The 10770-nt window shown below is 50.8% G+C and overlaps 1 protein-coding gene across 1 annotated transcript; it reads left to right on the top strand.

Annotated features, from left to right (window-relative positions):
• Positions 1 to 330: 330 nt before the first annotated feature.
• Positions 331 to 8469, top strand: Tal1 (TAL bHLH transcription factor 1, erythroid differentiation factor). The gene is given in 4 exon segments (XM_038333734.1): positions 331 to 411; positions 413 to 777; positions 1628 to 1722; positions 5094 to 8469. Coding segments are annotated over 4 exon segments (990 nt in total). The 3' UTR covers positions 5543 to 8469.
• Positions 8470 to 10770: the final 2301 nt, after the last annotated feature.

Raw genomic sequence — 10770 nt, 5'->3', positions numbered from 1 at the left:
AGAAGGAGGGACTGGGTGATCTTTCTTTCTCTTCTCCGTGCATTTCCTTCCTCCTTTCCCCTTCGATTTTGTTTCGCCGTTGGCTGCATTCCTTTTCTTCCAATGTTTCTGCCATCTTTCTCCAGCTCTGTTCCTACCCTTGGACCCTGTGCCTCCCCGGCTCTCCCAAACCTCTTCTCCCAGTCTAGAGACACCACCATCTCTCTCCAGTTCCAGGCCCGCGGGCCCTTCACGCCACCAGGGTGGGAGGGGGTGTCCACGTGGCGCTGAGTTTTCTGTCTTTTACGTCTCAGTGCGTGGTCTCCTTTCTTCCCCTTACTCGGTTACAGGATGACAGAGCGGCCGCCGAGCGAGGCGGCACGCAGTGACCCGCAGCTAGAGGGACAGGACGCGGCCGAGGCCCGCATGGCCCCCCCCGCACCTCGTCCTGCTCAACGGCGTCGCCAAGGAGACGAGCCGCGCAGCCCCGGCGGAGCCCCCGGTCATCGAGCTAGGTGCACGCAGTAGCGCGGGGGGCGGCCCCGCCAGTGGGGGCGGGGCCGTGAGGGACTTAAAGAGCCGCGACGCGGTAGCAGCCGAAGCTCGCCATCGAGTGCCCACTACCGAGCTGTGCAGACCTCCGGGACCCGCCCCGGCGCCCGCGCCCGCCTCAGCCCCGGCAGAGCTGCCTGGAGACGGCCGCATGGTGCAGCTGAGCCCTCCCGCGCTGGCAGCCCCAGCCGGCCCTGGCCGAGCGCTGCTCTACAGCCTCAGCCAGCCGCTGGCCTCGCTGGGCAGGTGAGCTGTCTGCATTGCGGGTCCAGGCGGGGCTCTGGGAGAAGGGAGGTGGTTAAAGACTCCCAGACGAAGGGGCGTAGTGGCTAGAGTCCCCCAGTCTTTGCACTAGTGGGAAAGGGGCCCCAGTGAGACCAATAGGCAAGCAGGGAGCGCACAGGGAGCGCACAGTTGTGGCGAAACCCGGGATGCTCGCCTGCTCCTTTGAGGGTGCAGGCGTGTGGGTGTGTGTGGGAAGCAGCGGAGGCTGCTGAGAACCGTGTTAGGTAGGAGGGATTCCTTGAGTAGGAGTTCCAGGCCAACGTGTTGGATGCCCCTCTGCAGCAGAGGTGAGGTTTGATGCAAAGGGTGTCTTCGTCTTCTGGAAGCTGCAGCGAAGGCTCTTCGGGCTGTTGCTGAGGGCAGCTCTTCTCAACCTCTGCTAGGATGCGGTGAGCAGCACTGTCATCCGCGCTTAGCCCTTCTGCCACTTACCTGCGTTGTTGGGGTCACTGGGTGTAGTTGGTGCTAGAATGCCGGCTTCCTTGCTGGACCGCTGTGGTGAGGGCAGATGAAAGGCGGACAGAGGAAGGAATTCTAGGAGAAGGCTTGGCAAAGCTGCAGAGGAGCACCGTGGTGGGCGAGTTAGTGAGTCAGTGTTTTCAGTCTGTGCTCCATCCAGGAGGGATCGGGGAGCGGTGGTGGAGTGAGGTTAGTTGCAGGAGACACTGCCAGTGAAAACTGTGTGGTGTTGGAGTTGCCTATCATCACTCCACTGTGTCTGCCTGAGCAAAGGTGTTTGCCGGGATTATGTGATTGTTGGATGGGGCCTTTTTGCCTTCAATCTCATTGTATCCACCTGTTCTTTCCTCAGTGGATTCTTCGGGGAACCGGATGCCTTCCCCATGTTTACCAACAACAACCGGGTGAAGAGGAGGCCCTCCCCATATGAGATGGAGATTACTGACGGTGAGTCTACGCTTATCCCTCACTCTGGTTAGAACCATCTGCAGTGAGGAGCATGGGGGACAATACAGACATCTCACAGAGGCGAGAAGCCCACCCAAACCGCCAGAACCCTAGACCTGAGTTAGGACTGGCACTTAAACCAGATCTGTTGAGTCAGCCACATGTAGTTCTCATTCTAGGCTTGATCCCTACACTTTGACAAGGATCCAGGGAGGGTAGAAACCCTTCATGTCCCCAACTCCAATTCCTTAACTCACAGGAAGTCCCTGAACTGCACCTCAAATCCACTTTGCAGTCTCCGGCTGGAGTTGTTCCTTTTAAGATTTTCTTCCCAGGTCTGTCTATTGCGGGATCACTTTGTCCGTCTTCCACATTCTGGGCTGAGACCAAGAGTGGCTTATGGTGCCACGGAATATATATAACCAGGGGGACTCAGCCATTTGGGAACTCTGAATCCTCTTTGTCCTGGGTGAATGGAGATTTGGAGCCCCACCCACTCCTCTCAATGTTGGCCTGATGTTACCAGGGCAGGAAAGTGGACTGAGAGACTCAGGACAATGGTGGGGTTCTCAATGCTGCTGTCTGTCTAGGACCTCTGTAGGAAGTGTGCTGAGGCTGGAGGAGAGCTGGCATGGAGGCTGTGAGCCTGTAGAAGGTGTGTGTGGTAGAACTAGAGCTTCTAGAAAGGAGAAGGCTCGAGTCTGACAATATGGAAGACACCAGAACCCAGGACAGCCCAGGATACAGACATACAGAGAGAAAGGGTGACTGAGGGGTACTTCTGGATGAGAGAGAACCTTACAGGTTCTGACCCCCCGCCACATGGGTGCTCCTGCCTCCTCTTTCTCTGCCTGTCAGAAAAGCTACCAGGAGACTGAAGTTGTGTTCAGCATTGGGATCTCCTCAACATTGGAGTTCTGTGTGTCTCATCCCCAGCTTGACTCCCAGCACCAACTCATTGCTAGCAGCCCTCTGTCACCCTAAGGGTATGAAGTGAGGTGGTGACAGCTTTCGTTACTGCCATGTGTAGGACACCTATTGCATGTATCAAACTTTGGTTTTGAATGCTTGGTCTTTGTGTAATTCTCAAAACAAATCCATGAATTTAATTTTGCTTCAATTTCACAGATGAAGAAACTGAGTCTCAGAGAGGGAAAGTATCCCACTCAAAGCCATAGGGTTGAGGCCTGGACCATAATGATAGCATTGGCCTTAAACTTTGGAATATGTTCTGGATTCTTCCTTACCCTCTAGAGTCTGTTTGGCTCTAACTGTGACAAGGATGATAATGCCTCCTGTCCACCTAGGAGCTTGCACCAGCTCATGAGCATGAGCCGTGATATAAAAGACTGGTTCTCCTTTGTCACCACTGGGAGAACACTCTTTGGTCTAGAGGTCTGGGGACACTGAATTGCTTTTCTGAGGCAGTTCAGTATAGGTCTTCCCTGTGTTTTCCCCAATCTGAATTTGACCCTTAAAAGGCTTCAGGGAAGCCGGGCGGTGGTGGCACACGCCTTTAATCCCAGCACTCGGGAGGCAGAGGCAGGCGGATCTCTGTGAGTTCGAGACCAGCCTGGTCTACAAGAGCTAGGTTCAAGACAGGCTCTAGAAAAAAAAAAAGGCTTCAGGGAACTGCAGGCAAGGCAAAGGCTGTGGAAACTTCTGGGGGAAACATAGAGTGTGGGTACAGGCACATGCAAATGAGAGAAAAGGACCATCAAATATTAGGCATCTACTTGGTCAAGTAAGTCCTAGCCTGAGCACTGCCTCCATCCTCAGCCATAAAAGTGATCAGTGGATTCAGATGTCCATATCCCTTCCTTCCCTCCACCTCCCCAAGTTTCCAATCTGAGCCCTGGACCTAGTGGTTACTAGAAGAGGATAAGTAGGATCCTGAGGCTGGGCTGTCCCTTCTGTACAGCAAACATCTTGAAGGTTGCTAGGGCCTGTGGCTTTGTGACAGCAGGGACGACCGCTACCACACTGACCTCTTGTGTTTTCCCTGCTCTGAGACTCCCAGGTCATGCTTGACCTTGGGTGTTGCGCACATGTGCATTGCTGTCTGCTGTCTGGCAGTCTTAGCATCAGTGTGGTAATGATCACCGGGTTCGGAGGCAGTCCTTAGAAGCCTTTGCTGAGCTCAGGCACGGCTGTGCATGCTTGTCTTCAGTTTCTTTCCTGGAGTTGGGGGTCTAGAGGTCTTTCCTTTCCTGTATGCTCTGCATCCTCCCCTCCATTCTCCTACTTGCCGCTGTGATAGCTGCTTTGGAGACATACTAAGCCCGCACTTGGTGCTTCTGTCACCCTAGAACTGAATGTATGCCCTTCTTACTGTAGGGACTTATGAGAGATGGACCCTGCCTCCTCTTCTCTTATGCCTTACTCCAGCCAGGCTGGCACCCTCGGTGCTTTTGCATGTGCCATTCCTTCTGCTCAGAGATCCACTCTTCTTCCCTCCCTGTATCTGGGTGGCTTTGCTTCAGCCTGAAGTTTGTTTTGTTTTTAAAATAAGTGCTTTGTTAGCTACCTTAGCTAAGTTCAGTAGCTTCTTTACACCTTTTACTTGCCAGTCTGCCCTTTGTTGTGTTTTTATTTGTTCCTTGTTCTTCGCCTCCCATCTTCATTATAATGTAAACGCTACAAGGGTACAGGCCCCGCTTGTCTTATTTCCCCTTATTTAGTGCCTACTATGGTGCTGGTTGTTAGTGAAAACCTGGCGAACAGGATAGTAGATATTAAGAGTTATCTCTCACTTAGTGAAGATTGTAGGGGCTTTACCTGTGTGATGCACCAGCCATGGATGGACACCATCTGTCATCTCAGTTACCAAGAATGTTCCTGTTGTGCAGATGAGGAAGTGAGGAAGTTGAGGCAGTGGGTTCTGGTCAGGAATTGAACCCAGATAGTCTGGCTTCAGTGGTTTTTTTTTTTTTTTTTTCTGTTTAAGGCTCCTTGGCTTAAGTGACCTAATGAAATATGGCCCTCGTCTAGCGGGGCATGGTGGAATATGCTTTTGTTTCCAGCATGTGGGATACAGAGGCAGGTGGATCTCTGTAAGTTAGCCTGGTCTACAGAATGAGTTCCAGAAAGACTGCAGAATGAGAACCTGTCTCAAAAAAAAAATCAAAATAAAACAGAAAAGAAATATTAAATGCTGCAGAGCCCATAGGAGGCACCCAGTACAAACAGACACACATTGGTTGTGGAAGGTGATAGGGAGGAAGGGGCTATGAGGCTAGTTAGCTAGGGCTGGAGGGATGTAGATCTCAGACATCATCAGATGTGTCAGCTGGACTCCTAGGATTAGCTTCTCGGTAGAGGAGTCCTTTGAAGGTCTCTGCCTGCTTTTAACCATGCCCTTCCATCTTCAGGTCCTCACACCAAAGTAGTGCGGCGCATCTTCACCAACAGCCGGGAGCGATGGCGGCAGCAGAATGTGAATGGGGCATTTGCTGAGCTCCGAAAGCTCATTCCCACCCACCCACCAGACAAGAAGCTAAGCAAGAATGAGATCCTTCGCCTTGCCATGAAGTACATAAATTTCCTGGCCAAGCTGCTCAATGACCAGGAAGAGGAAGGCACTCAGCGTGCCAAGCCGGGCAAGGACTCTGTGGTGGGAGCTGGTGGGGGTGGGGCAGGGGGTGGCATGCCCCCTGAAGACCTTCTCCAGGATGTGCTTTCCCCCAACTCCAGCTGTGGGAGCTCTCTGGATGGAGCAGCCAGCCCGGACAGTTACACAGAGGAGCCAACACCCAAGCACACTGCCCGCAACCTCCACCCTGCCCTGCTGCCTGCCACCGATGGGGCTGGCCCCCGGTGATGTGCCTGGGGCTGCCCAGGGCCAGCAGGCAGGGCCTGTTTGGCCCCTGCATTGCTGGGCTTTAGGGCAGGTGGGATGAGAAGCAGGCAATGTACTTGATGAACTTCCCTTCTAGTCTGAACTTTGGGAAGTCCCAACTGACCCTGAGCTGGTGTTTCTGTTTCCTGCCTGGAAACAAGAGGAAAATGAAGTGAAGTAGTAGGTACTTTATCTGAAGATGGCACAGTCTTCTCCCTTTTCCAGTCCCCAGGACTTCCCACTTGGAGGCTCAAGTGTCACTGTTTTTGGTCTAGAGTTTGTGAGCCTTGTTTTGGAAGAGATTCGGGGTTGTTACCCATTACCTGAGGCATCCAGCAGCCTCTGCCTTGCCTTTAGCCCATCCCGAGCTGGCTGGGGTGGCTTTTGTGGCAGCTTCTGTTCAAATTATAGGTACCCAAGAGCTGTCCGTTTCTTGAGCCCCATCTTCACCCAGGTCCGTGTTGATCCATCCAGCTTGCCAGCTGCTCCGGAGAGTCAAGCCTCGAGGTGCCTTCTTCAGGGCCTGGTTGGAAAAGTTGACCAGTGAACAGACAGCCTGATCTCAACTAGCTGGGCCAGAAAAACCCAACAGCCCTTCTTGCTCTGGGGCATCAGAGCTCTGCTTTCTCCCCAGTGAGACTTGCCTTCCTATCCTGCAGCTGTGAGGATTGGTCAGCAGCCTGGAGCATGCTCTGTTGGGCTGTGTGCAGGCACAGAAAGGGAGAATGACATTAGGATGACAAGCAAGAGTGTTTGGGGCATTGGGTTTCATCTCCTGCACATCACAATGACAGTGTGCTGATGCATTGCATGTTGGTGCTTGGGTTATGCAGCTCATGGGCTTTCCTAGGGATGCTTCCTGTTGCAAGATGTCTGTTGGCTGAGGGTTTGGACTTCCAAATGGAGTACAAAATGTCCCATAAATACTCCATTTGGGATTCTGCCTAATTGGTTGCTGGTGGAAACTCTGGGCCATGCTGCTAGGGCATGGAGTCCAGTCAGAGGTGTGGCCCTAGCTTGAGACCTGAGCATGCAAATTTGCTCAGCCCAACTTTAAATACGCTCCTGTCACACAATTGCAGGCCCCATGTGTGTGCATGGCGGGTTGGTTTAATGCAACGTGAGTGCCCCTCTAAAAGCTGTACATGAAATTTTTGTAAAGCAAATCCTTCTTCATCTTTTAAAGAAATAACCCCTGCAAGTCATTTTGTAAAAAGGTGGAGAATCCTTTTGTAGTATGGACAACTGCCCCATTGTTTCTTTCCTGAATCAATCCTGGTGGTGGGACTGAGTTTTCTTAAAGCTAGGCCTGTCTGTAATGAAGTTCACATCCATGGAACAAACTGCACAGAAGTCCTGTGTATCTGTCATTGTACCAATGTCACCAAGAGCGCTCTCTCTCTCTCTCTCTCTCTCTCTCTCTCTCTCTCTCTCTCTCTCTCTGCCTCTCTCTCCCAGGTTTTGCAGTTGAGCCAGAGAGAAAATATCCAAAGGCCCCATCATGTACTGTAAGAGCCCATCACTTTTCTGTTCGAGTTTCAGTACCATTACGGTGCCTGAGTACAGACTTAGGCAGACAAAGATGGATCTTGCTCCCCTCCTCTTCCTATTAAGTACTAAGATTCCCCCAGGCATAGGGGCAATGTGGTCAGGCACTGGGATTGTCTCATACCACACTCAGCTGTCACATATTGCCGTGAACACTAAGGTTGGTTTCTTCCCATTGCATGGGAGTTAGGACAAGGAGTCTGACCCATGTGAAAACGGAACAACTGTCCTGAGCTCGAGGGTTGTGTTGTTGTGTTTTCTTCTCGGTGGAATGATGACTTGGCAATGAAAAATGTTGATCTGGAGGTGGATTTTCTGAGAGAGATCACACATTTGTTGGGAGCTTAAGCTACGGCTCCCTTTCTCCGCTTTGTAGCATTGCTGGGATGGATGCAGCAGGCAGTGGGGTCCATAAAGAGCTCTGTTGTGCACTAAGGGTGCAGTGCAGTGGACGAGCAGCACACATGAGGTTCTGAGTTCAATACCCAGCACAGACACAAAAGCTTCATTACCCTTAGTGCTGACCCTGCAGTGAGTTCCAGCCAGAGTTCAGGCCCTGGGCAGTTGATATTTGAGTAATTTAGCTTCTAAATTACTCTCCCTTGAGCTATCCAGATCCTCATTTCTCTAGATTAATCTTAATTTCTCCCTGATTGCAAGGCAAGAGATAGACGTGAGAAGGGGAGAGAGACTGGGAATACGAGTACCTCCAGACTGCTGTACTTCCTACGGGGCTAGAATGGAGGGCTGGGAGTTTGGTCTTTGTGAGATCTAAGGAAAACCCTGAATTCTGTTTTCATCTTCAACACCCCATATCTTTCCCTTTGCCCCCTCCTCCCCCTTGAAGAAATGGCAAGGTCCCAAGAATAATATCTGTACAAAAGGGGAAAATGCAAGCATGAGAAACATTTGAGGAAAACAATGAACGTAAGGACCAGAGAGAACCCTGTCTTTCAAGAATAATTCATGTTTATTTGTGGTGTCAAGTGACACGATGGTACAACCTTTATCCTTCTTCCAGAGACAAAGGGCACAGCAACTGTAGTGAGCTGACAGCTATTTTGGCCTTTTGGATGGGTCTAGCCATACTTGGGATCCCAGTGGTACATGACCCTCTGCAGAAGGCTTGCCCCAGCCTGTGTACATAGCACACCATGTCTGTGGGCAGGCCCAGCACTTTCCGTCAGTGTTGTACTGTATGTGATGAACTGTGTTGGTCTCTGCATTTCTCTGCAGAAGAGGAGTAACTGCTCCGGGTACCTTGATGTTTGTACAGCCTAGAGGCCAACACTGTGGGCGTGTGACTCTTTATTGGGGGGAAAAACAAAACAAAAAAAAAAGTCCCTGTGTGGTGATGATGGTGTGTGTGTGTATATATATATACATATATATATATATATATATATAAGGTTATATGGGGAAGATTTCTAAATAAAAGTTTTACAAAGGGACCTGGACTTTGTGCTTGCACGTGGCACCCCAGAGCCTGAGAATGGGGACTTTAAAAGGAAAAGCCTGGCAAGGCTGGGCTCCACTCCTCTTAGGAAGCGGGATCCAGTTCCTACTCTCCAAACAAGCCTGTAAGGAGGAAAGAGGCTACACTCAGGGGTTGAGGGGGCGCCCTTTTTTTTTTCTGTAACTTCATGGGGCTTCAGTACCCTGTCCTTGTGTTTGCAGCCCTGGGCAGCCTGGCAGATAGACCTCTCTGTTGGGTTAACTTCCTCCTTCCTGTTAGATCAGTTTCCCTCGTTGGGGCCAATGTTCCCAGCAAGGACTTAGGGCAAAGGAAAACGCTACCCACCACTGGTGTCCTCAGGTTTCCTGGTGACTCAGTGGAGGCTGTAGCTTTTACACCTAGCCTATGCCTATATATATATGTACGTATGTATCAAATGTGTGCAGTGCTCACAGTGGCCAGAAGAGGGCGTGAATGCCCTGGAATTGGAGTTACAGACAGTTGTGAGTGGCCATGTAGGTGCTGAGGTTTCATGAGTGGAATTTGAGAGTTTCATGAATAGAATTTGAGACTGCGATTGTGGTTCTTGGGGAGGCCATTGCACAACTGACCCCTTGGAAGTTTATAGGGTGGACATCTCCAACTAAGTGTAGCTTCTGTTTTCTCATTTAATAAGCAATTGCTGAACACCTGGCTCTGAGCGGATACTGTTTTGTTGGTGAGGGTTCAGCACTGAACAAAACAAACGTGGATGCTGGCCACTGCAACTTACATTCTAGAAGGGAGACAGTGAATGTACAAACACACACAACTATAGTTCAACAGTTAGAAAGCAATTAGTACTAACTAACCCACAGTGAGTTTCAGGCCAGCCTGGGCTACATGAGACAGTCTCAAAAACCAAAGCAAAAGGAGAGGTAAGGAACAAAACAGGGATAGTTCGGGAAGGCCCTAGGGTGCCATGGTTTCCATTCAGGGACAGTGTTGTCCTAGGGACTGGATCGTTTCTCTCCACCTGTTACATGGGCTAAGAGACTTCAAAAAGTCTTTTTTTTTTTCTTCCCCAAATCTAGAGACATAGACATTAGCTCAGATTGTCCCCAACAGGGAATTCAATGGTTTCACAGTTAATTCCCACCCTGCCTGTCTCTAGTCTCCGCAGGCAGCTCTTGCCTTCTTGGCTTCTATCCATCTAGAGGGAGAGGGTAGGATTCAGCCTGAGTGTCAGGATCTGACCCAGTCTATCAGGAAGCTCCTCAGATGTGTCAGGATCTGACCCAGCCTATCAGGAAGCCCCTCAAATGTGTCTTTCTCTGGCCTAGGGCAAGGACAATGTGAGATTTGGCTTTGGGGTGGGGAGAAAAAATAGATCTTAGACTTACAGACTTGAGCGGCAGATCGATCGAAGAGATTGCCATGAAAGGAGAGAAAGGAGGAGGGTAGGGAAGGAAGAATGGTATTTGGGGTGGAGGAAGTAGCCAGCCGTGTTCAGTACAACTGAGGAGTCACGCAAGGAGAGGTTCTCGGGTGAGTCACTTTATCACCCTGAGGTTTGGTTTGTCTGTTAAATAGGGGTGTTAGCGCTCATCTTCCAAGACTGTCATGAGACTCCGAAATAATATATGCAAAGTGTCTGTGTCTTATTAAAAAGATTATATAGAAAGATCTATAGAAAACGTTTTTTTTGGTTTTTTTTTTTTGTTTTTTTTTTTCCTGGAAATGGGACTAGGATGGGGCTGTCCTAGCAGAAGAGAAGAGGGGAAGGGTATGTGTGTAGAGCAGTATTAACCACCCCTCAGTAGCAGGACTTTTGGTGGGCCTGTCCCTTGCCAGGTAAGGCCGGGTAGTCAGCGAGGATCACCCACTTCAGTTCATGAGTGGAGGTAAAGTGGGAGCAGGGAGGAACCCTAGAGGCTAGTGCTATGGGAGGAGCTGAGCGGTAAGGGTAGCCTAACTTTGATAATAGGGACCCTGAGCTAGGGTGTGCCAGGGGAAGGTTGGAAGGTATCTGGGAGGGGGTTCCACTTCCTGTCCCGAGTATTAGAGCAGGCTGGTCCAGGAATGTGGGCGTTCTCCTGGGTCCTGTGCTCTTGCCCAGGCTACCTAGGGTGAAGCGTGCTCCTGGGGTTACTCACTTCAGTGGGATGTGAGGTGCCCTTCACCCTCCTTGCTCGCTCCTTGAGCGCTTGGTCTGGTCTGAGCTCTG

Source organism: Arvicola amphibius, chromosome 6, assembly GCF_903992535.2.
Source record: "Arvicola amphibius chromosome 6, mArvAmp1.2, whole genome shotgun sequence".
In the NCBI taxonomy this organism is placed as follows: domain Eukaryota; kingdom Metazoa; phylum Chordata; class Mammalia; order Rodentia; family Cricetidae; genus Arvicola; species Arvicola amphibius.
This window is presented reverse-complemented; position numbering and strand designations above follow the sequence as displayed.